At 45.0% G+C, this 20,332-nt stretch overlaps 1 protein-coding gene across 2 annotated transcripts in view; it reads left to right on the top strand.

The window, feature by feature from the left end:
- The window catches only part of LOC307083859 (vitamin D3 receptor B), a 32,480-nt gene extending 13,247 nt beyond the window's left edge, over positions 1-19,233 (top strand). For both annotated transcript variants that reach the window (XM_079747878.1, XM_079747877.1), the window contains exons 4-10: positions 1,607-1,737; positions 3,832-4,028; positions 5,951-6,050; positions 6,797-6,977; positions 9,298-9,449; positions 11,148-11,264; positions 12,039-19,233. In XM_079747878.1, the coding sequence (XP_079604004.1) occupies positions 1,607-1,737; positions 3,832-4,028; positions 5,951-6,050; positions 6,797-6,977; positions 9,298-9,449; positions 11,148-11,264; positions 12,039-12,292 (1,132 nt within the window). In that variant the 3' untranslated portion in view covers positions 12,293-19,233. The remainder of the gene's footprint in view (positions 1-1,606; positions 1,738-3,831; positions 4,029-5,950; positions 6,051-6,796; positions 6,978-9,297; positions 9,450-11,147; positions 11,265-12,038) is intronic.
- The last annotated feature ends 1,099 nt before the right edge of the window (positions 19,234-20,332 follow it).

Genomic DNA, 20,332 nt, shown 5'->3' with positions numbered 1-20,332 from the left:
TTATGAGATGAGATTACACCGCTTATGGTTTATACCTGCCCAGTAAAAGGGCAGCAGCACTGTTCTCTGTAGAGCCATCATTTGTCAATATATACATGATAGGCGAAATACAAAGGACCCTTGTTTGTTTAGTGTACCTGAACATGTGGCCGTCAGTGTTAAAGCAATTGCATACATGTGTTAATCTAGCGCATGCATCATATCAAGGACCGCGCAACCATAGCAACCCAATTGATGTATCATGGTTTATAATCTACTATTCATTAGCAGAACGAATAGGTGAAAAACATTAAACCGAACCAACATGGCTTTATGTTAAACACTAAATAAATCAAAAACAACTGCTGTGATTCCCCTCACATCAAATGCCTGGTGTCAAAGGTCTCTCAAACATTTTAGAGGTCATGGCCTTTTGTATTTTCCTCGAACGCCTTGAACTGACCCAGGCCGCTGTATCGAGTCAGTGATTGATATCGCAAACATCAGAAATGTATTTCAAAAACATATCCTGGTTATGGCGGCAGGTTTTATCGTGATAACTATAAATATGGATTTATCGTCCAGCACTACGACCCAATTAACGATCCAATTCACACGTCAATATCACGCAAACCTCGGCCAAATCAAAATCATTTCATGGGATATTGTGGAAACATCACATGTACTCTGCTAATGAACACCCCCATCGTAAGGGACTGCCAGGGTGTAAGTTGTGAGGTGTGCACTACGCCTGCATGCTCACTTCTCCGCAGTGTTGACAGTCAGCAGGAGATAAAAAAAAGGGGATGTTTTACAATCTCCCCACTCATCCCTCACTTGGCCCTTGTCTTGAACTCTGCTTGTGTGTGTGTGTGTGTGTGTGTGTGTGGGCGCGCACACGCTTTGCTTGTGCGTGCGGAAGCACATGTTTCCAGGATAAATGATCACACATTACATGTCTTCTTGGCGGGACTCTCATCATTTCCCCCCTGTGCTTTTTGGCACACATCCATGTTTGTGCTTTAGGACTGCACTCGGGGTTTGAAGTGTACTGATGTTTATCTAGACCGGCCGTGATTACATACTTAGACCTGAGGTGTGACGTGGCTGACGGATGAGCTCTGCTACACAAGGTGTTCCACAGTCTGTTGTCACACACGGATCTAAGTACCGTGTATGTACATAGATACACACACACCAACTGAGCCTGTTCCTAACGGTCGTCTTTATTGTCGATTTATCGATTGAGTCAGCCTTATCTTTTTTGAGTCATTACTTAGTCAAGCAAAAGCGGTAAGGGTAAAGAGGCAAATCTATTGCATCTCGTACCCTCACCCTTGCCCTAATTCATTATCATTTTCATTGCCCTTTTCGCACAGATGCCAGAATAAAACAAAAGCCAGCCGTGCCTCACCTGTTTCACTTGCATGCCCAATCACTCAATGGACACACTATTACACAAGGATATTGGAGTTAAACACGACGAGTAAAAGTGTTCCCACGATAAATCTGAACACTATTGCAAAGGCGACACAAAAATCAAAGAGGTGTTCTAAGATCAACAGGAAGTAATTTTGATTCAGGGCCTTGAAGACTAGGCACAATAACAGCCGTTTTCCCCCTGCAGGCGCAGCATGAAGCGCAAGGCCTCCTTCACCTGTCCCTTCAGCGGGAGTTGCACCATCACCAAGGACAACCGCCGCCACTGCCAGGCCTGCCGACTGAAGCGCTGCGTGGACATCGGCATGATGAAGGAGTGTAAGTGTGTCACATAGCATGGCTGCCCTTCTGTCCCCTCGGTTACACACACAGGCACACACACGCACTTACAATCACCTGTATTCAAACAGGCCACTGTTGTTTTGATTCTCTCTCTCTCTCTCTCTCTCTCTCTCTCTCTCTCTCTCTCTCTCTCTCTCTCTCTCTCTCTCTCTCTCTCTCCTTGTGTGTGTCCTACTTCTGCTCCTCATGCAGTATATAGAACGCTATACATTACATGTTTTATTCTTTCTTAGCTCAGTTGAGTCTCCCGCTTCCCTGCTCTAATTAATCTCTCACAGGCCACTGACATTTGACCGTAGGTTAGCAATTACTCTCGGCCTATATAATGCTTATTTTACACTAGCTATGCTCGTATTCAGATTAGGATCAAAGCCATCCGCTTTGAATGGGATGTTTTAGTCCAAATGTGTCTTGTTTTTGAGTTGGCCGGGGAGAAAAACAACCTTATATAACGTGAATGTGGGGCAAGTATCAGTGAGTCTTTGCCACCAGTGGAATGTTTACATGGTCTATTTGAACTGTAGGGCCTCCCTGCAGTGTGTACAGCCGGAGCACTGTGAAGTTACGAGAAGAACACCTGCTCATAGGAAAAATATCAAGCTCTCCACAACCTCGGCTGTTTGTTTTAATGAACCTTTTGATGGCCGCTAAAGCTTTCTTGCCTTCTCCCGATATCCGGATATTGTCCTCCGAGGTCGGCTTTGAAGCATATGCCTCTCGTCCTCCACTTTCAAAAAAGGGGGGGGGATTTCTGGGGAAGTCATAACCTTGATATACAACGAATACATCCTTTGCTGTACAGGAGTCCTAATGCACATTGTACTTTGTCCTAAGAGCGAGACGCACGCGCGTGCGTGCGTGCGTGCGTGTGTGTGTGTGCGTGCGCACACGTGCTAATTCAATAGCTTGAACAACATGGAGGGAACAGTACTGAGACAATGCGTTGCGTTGTTCAGTCTCCATATGGACCCCCTTCCTCCCCCCTCTTCCTCCTCAGAATAACAACCCCCCCTGCCAACCCCCACTCCTCCACAAGTATGGATCCTTCACAAAACCCGGCTGTGTTTCCACCTCTTCTCCACTAGATTTAGGAGGGTTCTACACAGTTTACTGCAAGTCAATGTTTTAGTTTTTTTGGCCTGCGTCACACTAGAACAATACTTGAGTTTTAATCAAGCTCTGTGTGAATGTGCACGGGCAAACCGCCACGTTACAAGTTCAGCGTCGTTGCATTGATATTTAACACTGCTGTGTACGCACGCTCAGGGAATCGAAGCTGTCCAAGTACTCACACTCCCCTTAATGCAATGCAAATTTAAAATGATGTTTCTTCACCCATGTTAGTCAATATTTTCTTTCCCTGAAGCCACAGACCAAGCTCAATCGTAGATTGCACGTTGGTCTGGGGAAGCTGCCGTCATTTTCTTCAGCACAAGAGGCGTGATCATCGGGCCTAGTTCAACTGACTCTGTACGCGATTTGCTGCTTGCCGTCGCTTGCCTGTCGTCATTGTGTTAAACCAGCCAATAGCGCGCCAAGGGGAAAAGCCAGCTTGGTGATTGGCTCCCGCAAAAACGTATCGGAAGCAGAAAGAAATGTATTTCTCTTCTTCAGACCCTTGTGCAGGGCGAACTCAAATCGCCGGCAGAATAGGTGGGGCTACCCAGTCTAGTTGTATGCACCTTTCTGGTGGTGGTTCCCATGATGCGTTATTTTTTTCAGTGAGGGCGATTTGGCCCTCACTGAATCCTTACCTGTACATCATATATTACCATGCCTAACTGTCTTCGATCCAACCCATCAATCAAATCCATCTCTCCCAGTCACTCACATCTGCATAGTTGCACCCAAGTCTCCACTTCTTTACTCATTCTCCCACTGTGTCCAGTTGGATGTGGCTAAACAAACTTTGTGTGAAAAATATTTTATCAGGAATTAATTAACTTGACAAATTGCATTTGGCCCTTCTCACTAATATCTACCTCTCCACCTCCTTCTTGCTCCACCTCTCTCTCTTTCTTTCTTTCCTTCCTTCCTTCCTTCCCACGTCTCCCTCGCTCGCTCCAACAGTTATCCTGACTGACGAGGAGGTGCAGAGGAAGAAGGACCTGATCCAGCGCCGCAAGGACGAGGAGGCGCAGCGCGAGGCCCAGAGGGAGGCACGCAAGCCCCGTCTGACGGAGGAGCAGAGCCTGGTGATCTCCACGCTGGTCGAGGCGCACCACAAGACCTTCGACGACTCCTACTCAGACTTCTCCCGCTTCAGGGTCAGCCCCCCGCACTCAGCCTTCCTGCCCAACTTGGCCCGACATGTCCTCTGAAAAGCCTTACCCCACATCATAACGACAAATAGTTACACAACATGATCCAAAGACCATTCCTACCAAAATAATGCCTTTGCACCTAAACTTCTAAAATGGAGCTGATCATTGTGATGTCTAAGCCCCATAACAAAGGTAAGGTAAGGTAGCGCATCATTTGTGATCGTGATCTAGTTCATCGAGTCGAGGTCGCAGAATGATCTGGCCTATACTGTTGGAATCGGTGGTGTCTCAGCTTTCACATTGCATATCGATTGTGTAAATCGCAAAAACGTGAAAAATATTGGTTTTAGGCATTCAAACGTAGCCTACAGCATTGTTTGCATCTACTAGGAGAAGATGACCCGTTAATTATGAAGAACCTAGCCAAACCCAGCTCAAATCATCGCTTTGTCCTCAAAAACTCTGACAACTCTAAATGGCACATGGTCGTGCTCAGTAGGACATATCTTCAGAAGTACAAACATGTTCCCTTCAAGTATGTGAGTTGCTGCACGTTTAAAATGGTGTAAAAGACGTGACTGTCTCAGTAACGGGGAGGGTCTCCGCTGGGTCCCATTACAATATAAATGGTTGTGGTCACGTATAAACGCCTGATGCTCAACAAGTATAATTCCAAACGCTGAGTTATTTTAACGCCACTGAAACAAGATCCATCATAACAGTTGAATCTATACATTGTGTTTCTAGGTGAAATATCAACGTTGATAGGCTCCACAATGTCTGAAATGTTTAGCTTTCGTTAAATGCAGCTTCGGCTACAGTGTGGGTTGCATCACACCGCTCTAGCAGGACTCGGAAGTCAATGAGGAGTGAAAATATACCAAAATATACATTTATAATGTTCATCAATAGTCTTAAAACATGCATGTAGGTCGAATGAAAAAAAAAAAAACAAGGAATGTTGGCTAGACATGCGCATATATTTCTTCAGAAGTTCACTGTCCTAGTGGATTTGGTTATACATATATCATATATTATTATATTACATATTTCTAGGGCTTTTTAGATGGTAATCCCATCAAACATCACTTCCCTATAAGTACGCCGCTACTATGCTAGTGAGCTGAGCAGGAAGCGTTCTCCTGTTGCCACAACAGACTCCATGCCATGTTGTGACACTAGCCGGGCTCCCGAGGCCTTCGGAGTGTCTCCTTTAACAGCCAGTTTACCCTCAAACACCTCCTGCCCTCCCAAGTCTCCCCCTACATCACCGCCACCAATTCCACTCATCCACCTCCACCTCCTCTGTCCTCCAGTCCCTGCACCACCTCCACTCATCTACCTCCACCTCCTCTGTCCTCCAGTCCCTGCCACCACCTCCACTCATCCACCTCCACCTCCTCTGTCCTCCAGTCCCTGCCACCACCTCCACCTCCTCTGTCCTCCAGTCCCTGCACCACCTCCACTCATCCACCTCCACCTCCTCTGCCCTACAGTCCCGGCCACCACCTCCACATCTCCCCTTTGTCGACCCCCATCTCTCCACCTACGCCCGTTCAGCTCCTCCTCAACCACCTCCCCTCCCCCCCCCCCAGCTACAACAGTGTCCATTAACCGGCTCTGTTTGCTCAGTTAATTCCACTTCAGTACATTTCACACCGTTTTTTTTTTTTTTTACTCCTTCAAAGTAAACTCTGCATAATAAAAGTGACATGATGTCATACTTTCAAAAAGAGTAGAGGAATACATGCTTAATCATTACCACAACATTTAGCCCCGCACCAGCCCTTAAATGTAGTCATCATTAGGTGTGTTATTATTTACATACAGCAGTGGTATGAATGGTATTTGAACATTTTGTGTGTGTGCGTTCGTGTGTGTGTGTGTGTGTGTGTGTGCGTGTGTGTGTGCGTGTGTGTCTCTAGCCTCCAGTGCGCGAGGGCCCAGTGACTCGCAGCGCCAGCAGGGCTGCTTCCCTCCACTCTCTGTCTGATGCCTCCTCTGACTCCTTCAGCCACTCTCCAGGTACACGCACGCACAAACACACACACACACACACATACACACACAAACACGCAGACAGGGAAGTATGCTATTGCGTATCAGACGGTTTAATTTTTTTCCGAAGCACCAATACACAGGAGAGGATGTGTGGACACACTATCACTGTCCATGCGACGCGTGTGAAATCTGTGGCTTTCCTTCCATAAGATGGAAATCTTGTGACCACACTCAAGCAAACGCACCTCAGCAGACCTGAGACTCTCGGTAGTAAACATCAGTCCATTAATGCCTCTGCTGCTAATGGGCGGAATAGAGCCAGGGTCACACGACCGGTGGCTCCCAGCCAGATCTCACGGAGACAAATTACTTCTTAACAAGGCTGTAGTGTTAGCACTGTATGAACGAGGGGGTCGTCCTGTAGCGGCATCATCTACTCCTCAGCATCACCATCGTCACCACGCAATGGTGGTGTGTGTTTGCATCCTGTTAGCTCCTTTGACTCTGATGTTTGGTGAGTTTCAGGGAATGCTTTTCCTCACGTTGCATATGGCCATTCTGACTGAGTATCTCTATCTCGCTCTCCGACAATCTCTTTTTTAACACCTTTGCTCTCTTTCAACCTCGTCTCTCCTTTAATCTCTCCCCCTATTCTCTCTTGTCTCTGTCCGTCTCTTTCCCCTTCTCAATCTTATTCTTCCTCTTTCTTTGCCTCTTTTTCCTCCTCCTCCCCTCCCTCTCTCCGTTTCTGTGTCTTCCCTGTCCTCCAGAATCAGTGGACGCCAAGCCGGTGAACTTCAACAACCTGATGATGATGTACCAGGAGCAGGGAGGCAGCCCCGACTCTAGCGAGGACGGCTCCCGCCTCTCCATGCTGCCCCACCTGGCCGACCTCGTGTCCTACAGCATCCAGAAGGTCATTGGCTTTGCCAAGATGATCCCTGGCTTCAGGTGTGTTGGTCTGCATTTCTGTGTCTGTGTGTTTTTTCAAAGACATCCTGCCCCGTTGCTTTTTTTTTATTTTCTGTGTTGAGTAGCAGTCTCCCTACGTTCCCCAGTAAATACTGCGGCCATGTAAGGAACCTCGCTGAACAGTAATACATGTTATTTGCATGTATTGGACCATGGATGCAAAATATTTGGAAATGATATAGAAAGGCACATATTGCAACGAATCCTTATCTGACATCAGCAAACATACAAATAATTTCTTGGATTTAATTAGATCAATTTGCAGTGTGTTTGCTATAATCAAGAGGCCCTCAACAACAAACACAGTTACAGCCTAATGTTCTCTCCGTGTGACTTCCCCCAGGGTGCCACAGTCCCATGTGCACTTACAGTTTTCATGGCAACCAAGCTGTACTCTCCCATGATCTCCTTCTGTACGCCGTTCAAAATAAGCTTCCTTCATGAGAAGAAACCAGTACAGTGGTGTGACCGAAGGAGGGCTTCTGGACAACATGTTGGACAGGAAGTCTATAGGATGTCTGACCTTTTACAGTTGACTACTCTGAGTCTGCGCCCCTCAGAGCGGTATCAAGACCAGGGGGGCGTTATTATCTCTGCTAAACTGTGATGGGGCTGTAGAGACCCTAAGCGATTCTTACCACACCTCCTAAACAAGGCCGACGTGGTGTGTGTGTGTGTGTGTGTTTGTTTCTATGTGCATTATTACATTGCATAAGTTACAATGACAAATAGTATTCTACAAAAATGAAACGTTTCTCAATTTGTATGCAAACAAACCAAAACCAACCAACATATACCTTCAATTATCGTTCAATTTAGCGTGTTTGTGTGCACATGTTTGGGCGTGTGTTTGTGTGTTTGAGTGGGTGGGTGTCTGTGTGTGTGGTTGGGTGTGTCGACATAAACAATCAGTCAGTGTCCCGGGGTCAGCGCCAGAGTCAAGACGAATACAAGCCTGGGCCTGTCTTTCCTGAAGTTGTCATTCCCCCCTCCACAGAGTGATGGAAGTTGTTAAATTAGTGCTGGAATGTTTGTCCACTTATGATCTGCCCCCCTAAGCCTCTGAGAAGCTCCTCTGCCCACCCCCAGACCTCCCCTAAAAATACACATGTCTCTACTCCTGGCGCACAACCCATAGCGCTTTGTGTTAAACATCGAAAACACTTTTTACATGCTTGGCGGGCCCCGCAGGGCCCCGTTTGTGGCGCGGCGAGTACTTCTTATTAAAGTCTCCTATTGTCTTCTGAGGCAGGGAATACAACGTTAAGTCGCTACTACAGGACATGCGGCCATCACTTGAGTGTCGGGTTTGTGGACTTTATTTTTAGACCAGAAGTACTCGTTATACTCATGAGTACTAACTGTTCATATGAATCAGTAGGTCCCTACCATGAACAGATTGTACTGAATACAATGGTTCTTTCTGAAAAGAGGTGGTGGTGGTGGCGTATAGTTGATGGCGGAAGGTTGCTGAGGTAATGGCTCGGAACATCATTCTTTATGAACAGGAATATCGACAGGCGGTGACAGCTGGTTGGAATAATGAGATCCAAGGGGTGACACTACCAGGCCTGTTTTCTGGTGGAACAAACTGCCCTGAGCTACCTTATTCTAAACTATGTCTGTTGAGGCCAGTGGCATCAAACATATGCCCCCGGTAATATCATCATATGCATTTCAGCAGTTTAAAATAGATGCAACATCCACTGGATGAGTTCTGACAGTGTTTCCCCTATATGCATTCACTAGCGGTGCACCACCGCTGCTTGATTGTCAGCGCCACACTATTTTTCTACTTTTTCTTCCGGGGGGGGCATGCTCCCAGACCCCCTTAGCATTGCTAGGTTACCAACTCACAGCACCACTGCTACAAACAAATCTAGGGGAAACATTGGTTCTGAACCAATATTGTTTAAGATCAATGTATATCATTATGCATGTCCTTACACAAGACATCTGTTCTATACCGTATTCACAGTTACTTAAATTAAATTCATTTAGTTCCATCTAAATGTAAAGCAATTGCATGTATACATCATATTCAATCTAACGTGAGTTGCTGCCGGTCAAAGCGGTTCTTCAATTTAAAACTTAGAATGGCTGAAACACAAGTGAAAGTGAACCCTTAAATCCTTGTGTTCTTTTGTTTGCTCTGGTTACATCGGGCCACCTCCACCGATGGCCATGTGTTTTGAATCCTGGGTGTGGGCGGTCAATGGGGGGGGGTGGTGACGGCGATGGCGCGGTGGGGTGTTCAGTTGCTGTATCATATCCATGTTGACGCCCTGCCATCCCCCAGGGAGCTGACCGCCGACGATCAGATTGCCCTGCTCAAGTCCAGCGCCATCGAGGTGATCATGCTGCGCTCCAACCAGAGCTTCAGCCTGGAGGACATGTCCTGGAGCTGCGGAGCACCCGATTTTAAATACCAGATCAGCGATGTTACCAAAGGTCAGCCTCTACCCCCAACACAACACAACACAACACTGGGCGCTGCACCGAGCCCCAGCTCAGGGGGTGCTTAAGACATAACTTACCCTTTTTGCTCTGAGGAAAGGATTGTGCAGTGGATAAAGTGTAGGACCCCACGAGTCAAAGGTTTGGGGTTTGATCCCCACGGTCCGCCCCCCATGGTCCACAGCCTACATGTAGACACCCTTGAGCAAGACGCCTACCGTTCATTTAGTCATGTCTCAGACACTTGACATGAGAGATGACCTCTGACCTTGTGTTCTCTGTTCTGTTATGTGCTAGTACCTAAGGTGCAGGTCACCATGAAGGCCTACAGGTAGAGGCTGCAGACATGGGGAATGGAACCCAGCAGCTTCTTGGCCGGGAGTCAAACACCCGTTGCATTACACTTCCCCATTCCCCTTGAATGAACATGAACCATCTTCACCGATTCCCCGGGAGTCGTGTTTGAGATCAAATTGGCTGCTGAATGGCTAAATAGTTGTAGTTACAGAAGCTGCCGAGGTGTGGATTCCTGCATGTGCAGCGCAGCGACACACCTCTGCACTGCGCCTGGGGGGAATGTACTAGCGGGACCTCGTTAGTGTGGGAGTGTGAGGCGAGGTTACTCGATCTGGCACGTGTACACAGACACGTGCACGATGCTAATGCACCTATTTGCTGTGGAACTGGTCGGACACATCTGCAGCCAGCCCCTCTGGGCATGGCTTTCATTTGCCTTTTTTAAACAAGTCCCCTCTTTCTGAGATCAACCAAAGAATGTCACTCCTGACCTGTTCGACAGACAAAGCCGCCATTGTCTGGAGTGGCCGTAAAAAGCTGTTTTTCCTCGGCTCCTTCGCTAAATCACTACGACATTGTTGGTCTTGGGTCTTGATTTGGACTTGGAATAGGTGAATTGTTAAGTAATTAAATAACTAAACTCAAAGCATTGAACTTACAGTTGAATTCTCAAGCTGGCCAATAGTTCACCATAAATGTCCACAATTCTGCATCTTATCAAGGTGTAAAAAACAATCATTTCCATTGTAACCAATCCACAACCAGAGTAAACGAAACGTTTTCTCGTCCGTCGTTCCACAAAAGAGGAACGAGTGGAGAAACCTCTAACCAAATCAACAACAAGGCATCAATCACCAGCAGCCATCCCCAGGCTCTCTGGGGAGGAGGAGGCCTGGGAGGCTGCCCGTTCTCCAGGGAATGGCCCGCTGCACAGGGCTGGAGGGGGGTCTCAAGCCCGTTGGTTGGTCTGAGCAAACAGGCTCTAGGACACAGTGTTCATGTGCTTACTGCGTGTTCATGTGTTCGTCACATGGTCATCACGCATTGATGTGTCCACCATGTGTTCATTGTTCATTCATGTATACATACATGTGTTTGTGTGCGCGTCATGTGTTCATATGCATATAAATGTGATGTATTTACAATGTTTCCCTGTATTCTGTGAACACACTGTGTTCATGTGTTCATCATGTGTACACACATGTGTTCACGCTCATATGAACATTCCCTGTTTCCCTGTATTCATACACATGTCCACTTGTCTATCATGCGTTCATGCCTTCCTCCTATGTTCATACACCTGCTCCCGTGCCCATCCTGTGTTCATCCACCTGCTCCCGTGTCCATCATGTGTTCATCCACCTGCTGATGTGTTCATCCTGTGTTCTCCTACAGCCGGTCACACTCTTGAGCTGCTGGAGCCTCTGGTGAAGTTCCAGGTGGGCCTGAAGAAGCTGAATCTCCACGAGGAGGAACACGTGCTGCTCATGGCCATCTGCCTGCTCTCTCCAGGTAGGCCCTAGGCCAGGGGGAGGCGGGGGAGGGAGGGGTAGAGCGGATAGGCCGCCTCCCACAACATGCGTGTCGGTTATTTTTGTCACGAGGGTGGGTTCATGAATTGTTCATGCCTTGATCCTACTTTGACGTGGACTTTATTTCACCGGTTGGTGTATGTACGAGACGTGTTTTGAGCGGCAAAGCCGGCAATGATTTGAATATGGGAACCATGTTTGCACATTAATGAATCATCAACCCAATGCCGGTCTCTCGACTTCTCTCTGTGTTTTCGCAGATGTGTGTATGTGTCTGTGTGAGCGTTGTAGTTTCATGGTAATGGGCCGTTCGTGTTTATGTGTGTGTGTGTGTCGTATGCATTAACATCAGCCTTTAGAACATATATTATGTATATGTAGTCAAGTCCTGCAAGGGAACATGTGCAAGTGAACAGATGTTTGCGTGCCCTGGCCCTTTATGAAGCATTTCCATTAACTATGCAGTTATATCCGCTCCCTGTGGTAATATGGCACAGATTATGGTCAATGACTCAACCACATAACAGTGGAAGTAATGATAAAAAAAAGCCTGGGTGTTATCCTCGAAAAGGTCTTCAGTGGTAAATAATCTTGTTATAAACATGTTATATAGTCAACAGGGTTTATCGTTGTTCTTTCACCTCAGAAGTGGATGACACCCACAAGCCAGATGTTTGTCAAGCCCATTTCCATTCCGTTGCCCTTTGGACATCTTCGTCACCCTGAACCCCCCCCCCCCCCCCCAATCCCACAGACCGCCCAGGGGTGCAGGACCACACCCGCATCGAGGCCCTGCAGGACAACATCTCGGAGACCCTGCAGGCCTACATCCGCCTGAGCCACCCGGGCGGGCGGCTGCTGTACGCCAAGATGATCCAGAAGCTGGCGGACCTGCGCAGCCTGAACGAGGAGCACTCCAAGCAGTACCGCTCCCTGTCCTTCCAGCCCGAGCACAGCATGCAGCTCACCCCCCTGGTGCTGGAGGTGTTCGGTAGCGAGGTCTCCTAGAGCTGTCCTCCCTAAAGAGTAGCCCCGCCCCCCAACCCCACTCCGGTGAGGTCAGGGGGAGAGAGATAGAGAGAGGGGGTAGGATGGTGGGCCAGGCAGGAGGGGTACAACATGGGAGGGAGGAGGCAGAGAAGGCGCTGGATGAAGTTGTGGTTTTTAAGGAGAAGTGTGTGTTTTGTGTCTATCAGTAGGTCTGTAAGAAAGTCAGTGCGTGCGCTCGTGTATTTAGTGGGAGTCGGTTGTGTGGTATAACAGGAGTTTGTCCGAGTGGGACCTTGATATGGCAGAAGCGTTCCAGTGGGGAGTAGGCAAAGATGAGGAGAGAGAGAGCTACAAGGGAACTCCACGTCTCACACACACACATACACACAACCTATACCTAGACATCAAACTTCTGCCGAAAACATATTTGACGTAGTGTTTTTTGTCTGTATTTAAATGAAACTGCTGCTTACCACACCTGGACAGTATATGTACACACATCAACACAACAAGCATACTCAATTTTTTAATTTAGCCATTCAGTTTCAACTACCTCTTGGTTTTACTTAGGGTTGTCTTCATGCACATCGCCTATGTAAAACAGTACATTTCTTCCACACAAACAGTGACACACATAAGGAAATGCAGTCGAATCTGTGTTGAATGCCTGTACATTAGTCTTTTCGACGACGCGGTGTACATATGAATCTGTATGTGCTCGAAACATGCGGCTCTCGTCCCCTCTCACTTTTCACCAGAGGTGCGGCCTGCTACATTCTCAAAAAGCTTCCACAATCTACAGAAACGACAACATAAGGAACCGCACCAAGGCCTTCTCTCGCATGCAGTCACACACTACATGCTTTTTTTTATTTAGCTGTTTCGACTTGCCTCAAAGGACTTATGAAGGAAAGGATGGGTGCACACCTGGGGGTTTTAACGACAGAGAGCAAAATCTAGCCTTCTAATTTAGCAGGGTTTTGCCGTGGTTTTTATTTGGGATGGGTGGTTTTGAGGTGAGAATTAGCCACTAAATGTGTTTTACACTGCTAACTGTCAATCAAACCAGGCCTGCATTCTGGCCGGTTTCTCGTCTCTTTTTTCAAATCAAGAGTTTGCTGTAAATAGTTAAATTGCCTCACATTGTATTGTATCCGTAAGCACTGTTATTCAACCTTTTTTTCTTTTGTATTTGTATATGTTCTGTAATAGATTTTAAAGGGCTACAATGCCAAATCTAACTGGAACAGTAAAACAAGGCCAAAGCAAGCTAGCAACTGGCCTAACTTGTATTATAGAAGCAAACATACCATACCAGGAATTGGCATCGATGCAGATGTTTTATTGCGATGGATGCTTTTTATTATCGACAAAAACTTCAAACCTTAAAACGATTCCATGAATTGTTTCTCCTCTGTGTACAGTGAGCTGGGTGGCAGGAGAGCTCAATAAGCTGCTTCAAACCTCCTCAGATATCACCCCTTTCGTTTCTGACTGGGAAGTGGAATTTGTAGAATGTCCGAGGGTCTGGCCTTCAGAGCGCGCCTCTGACGCCCAGGTCCTCCCGTTCGATTAAGTATGCTGCGCGGCCCCCTAGTGGCCGCACCCTGTAAATACCAGGTGTATATTGTTTTTTTGTTTCTTTCTTGCGCAGCTGTACATAGGGCTACGTAGATATTACTAGAAGAGTAAAAATGCATTCTATATATGCACATATGATATTGTTGCTTTTCTTTTTTGATGACTTGTTTCTTCCTTCAAACACTTTGGTCTTTTGGACTTTGTATGTGTTTTTTTGGAGTGAATAAGCAAGGGGACAGATTATAATCGTAAAGGACGTGTTTGTTTTTTTGACACAGTGGTTCAGGGGAGGGGGGAGGACTGGTTTGGTTATGTTCCAAGTTACACTTTTTAAGATAAATAGGAAGAAAAGAGTGCGCTGTGAAGGATTAACATGCAGTGCTGCTCACTAATGTAAGCCATATAGATCACCAAGCTAGTTATACAACTCTTTATAGTAGACGTAGAATGAGGGAGATTCCCAGCCTCGGATATGCTGTTAATATAACCTTGTATACTTATACCTTGCATATCCCTGGCTTCTCATAATTCTCTTTAAGCCCCGCTTGTATAACCTATACCGTACCCTGTAACCTACTATAAGAATCCTCTTCCACTTCATCCTCAGGTGGCATAGGTGATTTTTTACAAGTCCCAATTGTGACTAACAACATTTGAGGCCAGTAATGCTTGATTGGCTGCGGTTTGGGATATTAAGTAGTGGGAGAGTTGTTGAAGTGATATTCGTTTCCATTTGTCTTGCCACCACCTTGTGAGACAATGTCCTCGTGGAAGCGAGGCAGAGAGAGAGACATCGGGCTGACCACAAGCTTGAGATGGGGCCAGTGACCCTCTGTCCTAAGGGACTTGGCGGTAACTTCACGGCAGAGATGTGTGATAATGATAGTGGTGATAATAAACAGCGGAGGTTTTCTTGTAGACGGAGTGAAGGGGTCTTAACGTGCCCCTCCATGCATGTACATGCAACCTCAAGTGTGCTTAGGAGACCGCTGTTGAAACGTTGACAGTGGCTGAGGAGTTTCCTGCGTATGAGCGGTGATTTATGTCCACAGATGGTGTGTCCAGAGGCCCCTTCCCCCCACCCCCCAAAAATATCATGGTATGGGTCTAAATCTGGCGTCTCAATAGAATCTGTTGATTTAGTGGAGTGTACATTCTCAACACCCCTGTGCATGAGCTGGGTGTTGTGGTGTCGGCGCCCCTCTGGACACGCCTCTGTCCACCGACCAGGTTTTGATCTGGGCTAGGACTGGAGGACATCAAGTGAAGAGTTGTAATTGTTGTTGTTTTTTTTTTTGTTTTTTTTCTTGTTATGATAACATCTAGTAGTTTTCAGCGGCTCCTATTTTAATCGACCTTAAGGAGAGCTCTACTCGCTTTGTTTTGTTTCAATTTCTTCTTATTTGCAGTTTTTCCGCAAACTGTTGATAGATAGGTTGGGACAATGTTTGTGTATGTTTGTCTTGCTGCCAATGAAACAACCAAAGCACCAGGGCTCACATGTAATTTAGGTCTGAGCGAATGGCAGATAACAGCAAGCACACTCAAAATTATCGGTCCAACTGTGTCTTAAAACACGAGACATATTCGTTCTACAAATATAGCATGACAGTCAACATCATCAGAAGGATGGACTCCGCTCACCAAAGCAACTAAAACAGCTGTGTTTATTGTTATCTTTCATTATTTCACAGCAATTCTTATCTGCTGTCTGCGTGACAGACGATTCTTGTACGCAGGAGAAAACAAACCGTCACGAGACGTCCGTTAGGGTGTCTGCATTACGAAAGGAAACAAACAAACGTGAAGAATCATGCCAGCCTTGTCCTCTCAGTCACCTCCATGATAGTTCACATCCTAACAGATGACCATAACATAGCTAGCTAGATGCTCGGTTGGAACCGCACCTCACACAGCAAAGGAAGGCCCAGTATGGCGCCGCAAGCTCCCATCCAGTAACATAAGTGGATTAACATGAATCCCTGGGCCCATTTGTTCAATAGTCATCTGATCGGGTTACGGCCGATAGGATTGGATCAAATCTTGAAATGGGTGGTTCACAATAAAAAAATGGATTCTGAAATCGGATTAGATCTTTTTAGTATGATTGGGATAACTTTGATCCCAAATATCAGGATTAGCCTGATCCCAGTGGAATGTTGGATTCAAGGAGGCTTTCAGGAACAAAATATAATTCAATTTAAAATTTGTGAAATAATAACAATTTGTATATTGTAGTATATATACATTTATTTAATATTTGATTAATGAAATAGTAGACATCAGGGTACCTATTAAGCCTTTCTATACATTAAAGAAATGAAAATAAATGTCGCAAATTGAAGTTAACATCAAAGAAAAGTCATTTGTTATCACTTATCATTAATTATATGAGACGAATCAGACAAAAGTAGTTTATTCTACCTGTTGTTCTTTACATAGGCTGAAGTACTACATGGTGATAAATAGGCTAGTCCCATTTAGAGCACTTGTAATCCGGATTCGGTAATCCTGAAAGTTTGAATCTGGATCAAGGTGATCCAATGCAATGTAGCTTTGTAAAACTGGCCCAAAAATTAAATGGATTACCTGATCCTGGAGGGCAAAAAATGGGATTTCCAAATCCGGATCATTCTGATCCAGATTATATATTGTACAACTGGGCCCTGGTGTCGTTCCTGTGCCCCTATTGGGAATTGTAATGGATGAAAATGTTGATGAGGATACTGCGATACTTTATATGCACAAGTACCACTTGTATGTACAGGATGTTGGGGTTGGGCGAGGGGTTGAGACCCTCTGGGTTATTGAATATGACTTTTCATGTACTCTTCTCTTCTCAAGTCACAATGCTATTGCTTTGTGATGATTATTACCTCTGTAGATATGGCTGCGTTTTCCTTCTTTTCTCTTTCTTTGATCGAGATACAGTGTTGATAGGAGTAGTAGACAGGAACGTGGATTGTTTGGTTATCCAGCAAGTGCCACAGGAGGGGCGTCCCTCTACACACACACAGGGTAACAGAGGGGTTTCACTTTGGGTACACACGGGAACCAAACTGGGGGTTGAATCGAGGGGTGGTGACGCAGAACCGCTTTTATTTTGAAGTTGTTTGAACAATTTGAACAACTTGTTGAAATTAGGGAGAGTGTTTAGGCAGCCAAACGATATTATTCCCAGAGATTATTAAATTCTATCTTTGGAAAAAAAACAACAACCACAGTTTGATCATGCATGTGAGAATATAGTCGAACGGGAATTAGATGCATCTCCAAAGTATTTAATTTTTTTCTCCACTAAGCTGCTTCGAAACCATCAAATCTAACTTTACTATTTTTCTTATAATACTGGAACATTGAAAGTCTCATGGTAATGGGAATCTTTTAGAATGGTTTTTACATAGGTTCGTAAGATACCTGCCATGTTAGAAATAATATTCATGACAACAATACCTGCAATATGAAAGTTAATGGTACACTATCACCAGCAAGCTTTACAGTTTATCATGTTTTATGTTTTTTTTGTATCATGGATGTACAAAAAACTATTACCATTACAAAACCGGTCAAGAGAGCATTTATTCTTGAATAATTAGCAGAGAACAGTTGGCCATCTCCCACCTAATGGCTTGAGAGTAATTTTTCCAAAATGGGACAGGGATTGTAATGAGATCAACTCAATGTAGTTCTTAAAAAGGAGCGCCACGACTCGGCGCACACCATAATCTACCTAAAAAAAAAAACTACCTCTTTTAGCTACAGATATTTGCTTTAGCATTAAGCAGTTGCCTCTGTTTTTACTTTTGTAATATTTGTATTCTTGTTGGTATTTATTGCTGTCTAATTAATCATCTTTAATGATTACCTCAGAGATATCTCATGCAGATTGGGAGTGTCTAGCTAATGAAGTCATTCGGTTTTTGTTTTTATTTTGTACAATATGTGTTTTTGTTCTCCTTTTTCTCCGACTAAGCATTACCTTTTCTATTTCATTTCTCTTTGTCATTTGAATACTTTTTTTTTTACGCACAAAAACACCAGGACTTGTTTTCATATAGTGCCTGCAGTCTGACCAATGGGACAAAGGCTGGCTCACGTGAGACTACATTTCCTCGAAAAGTAACATTCTTCCTCGCATGGCCCTCGCTTTGTGGCAGTTCCCGCCAAGAGTAGGTTGTTTTCAGCGGTGTAGTCAAGTGTTCCTTCTCGCCGCGGCGCGGGCATCTATTTTGTCCGCAACGCTTACGTTAGGGAATGGTTTGGAGTGAATGCAGCCCTTTAGACGAAAAAATAACACATGGATAATATTTTTTTTGCCCTGTGACGTTGAAACAAACGTTGCGTGCATGAGCCCGCCTATGTACCTTCGGCATGGTTTTCTGCTCGTTGAATATCCATCAGCCTTCCTACTATGCTCCCGCTGTCCACTAGGTGGCTCACTCACCCACACAGGACCGTAACGAAGGAGCTTGGGGTGGGAGGAGTTTCTAAGGGAGAGGGTCAGGAAATGTGTTCCAATGCGAAAGCAGCTTTGTACTTAACAGCATCATTTAGTCACGGGTTGTCCACTGTACATACTCAAGACAGTAGTCCAGATGCGATACAACATACAGAATAGGCCTACTTGGCGGTGGCACTTAGTGGGGAATATAAAATCAAACAAGAAGCTTGTTGTACAATATTAATGGAACAACTACTCACTTTAAATTTAAACAAAACAAGTATTGTTTTGTCTGTGTTTTTTTCTTTTCTTCTTCTTTTCTTTTCTTGTTCTATTCATGTCAAACTGCTTCAGTTAAACACTGAATTAAATTTAGATGTTTATTGATCGATTAAACTAAGAAAACCATGTGGCCACAGTTGTGCATCCCATAATCTGTGTTTCCATGGAAAACTTCTACAGCACAGGAAAGGGTTCTTACTGCGCCTTTTTGAATGTTCACCAGCTAACCTCTGAGATGAATAAGAAAATATGAATAAAGTTAATACAAAAAAGGACCTTTTCTGATTTTTAAAAGATGTTCAGGATTGGCCCACTATTTAAAAACATTAGCACTCGTACCAATTATATGTAATAGTTTTTCCTTAAGATAAAAACATTTGATTTGATATTGAATTGTAACCCTATCATTCAATCGAAAGCCTGAAACAACGAAAGCACTTATTGAGATGTCTGTAACATGCATATTTTAAGATGAATATTCTAGCCATAAACTGCCTGTTTAAATCAGCATGTCATGGCTCCAATTATAAAGCAGTTAATTCATCTAATCTCTAACGTTATTGCAATGTATGTTTTTGTCCCATTTCTTTAAAAAAATATTATTCTTTTTCTATTTTAAATCGGTGTTTATGTAATGTTATTTTTGTCAGATGTTTTGCAAATCAAAAATAAACAACTACATAGTATTCGACTTGTTTGTCTCTCGTCCTTGCTTTAAGCTACATTACACTTTTAAATGCTGACACTATGAATGCACATTATTGTAATATCGGAACAAACATATTCATTTTGAGATTCAAAGTATTCTACAGCTTTGGTGTTATCGAAAATCGAACCGTTACTGGAAAACTTATTTTATTTACATTTTATATGAAATATAACTTCTCACAGACGCCGTCCCCATGTATCACATGTTTTAAGTTTAATTCATGGTGTGTGCATGTGTTGTTTAGCCACTAGAGGGCACTCTCATTGGCTTTTGTGAATGACAACGCCTCCATTGACCTTCATGGTCTCTTTAACACCAAGGTCAACCGAATGGATACAGACATACAAGGATACACTGCAAAGCTACAAATAAATTTGGAGCAAGAGATTGTTTCCTGAAGAACTGACACGGTGGTCCCCGATTTCATCAAAACAAAATACCCTTCGTTTTGTCAGTTAACTGGCAACCCCTCCCCTACTCTCCTTCACACAGGAGTAACGATTTTTCGAAACTGGAAAAAAAAACTGATTTGAAATCGCGGTCACTCCACAGCGAGCTCAGCTCCTGGCTGACACGATTAGCGAGGGGACGAGAGATTGCGTGGAGACGCGGCGTTGCAGGAGGAACAATGAAAGGTTATCTGTGAGATCCAGTCATCGTCTCTGACAGTTAGTTGTCAGTGTTGGTGAGGAGGCCGAGGGCCTGGTTTTGTCTGCTGATAAGCTTGTGCTCGGGTGAATTCTGGACGACCGTTACCGAAGCCACACTGTCTCTCCAGGAGGGTGATGGTGATGTGGAGGGAGGGGTGGGGGGGGGGAGAGAGAGAGAGAGAGAGGAGGCTTTGCTTATGGAAAACTTAGGTGACAGTGTGAGTCTCCTTGGCCCTGATATCGACAAGCCGAGCGACTGCATGCTCATACATGCTCAAATAACTCCATGGAGACCGAGGCCTGTGCATGTCATTCATCAGCATCGGTTCACCATTCACTGAGAATATGCACTTAGGTCGAAGGACATAGATGCTAGAGGGAAATGCAACACAAGC

This window comes from Pollachius pollachius (assembly GCF_949987615.1).
Source record: "Pollachius pollachius genome assembly, chromosome: 12".
Classification (NCBI taxonomy): Eukaryota; Metazoa; Chordata; class Actinopteri; order Gadiformes; family Gadidae; genus Pollachius; species Pollachius pollachius.
This window is presented reverse-complemented; position numbering and strand designations above follow the sequence as displayed.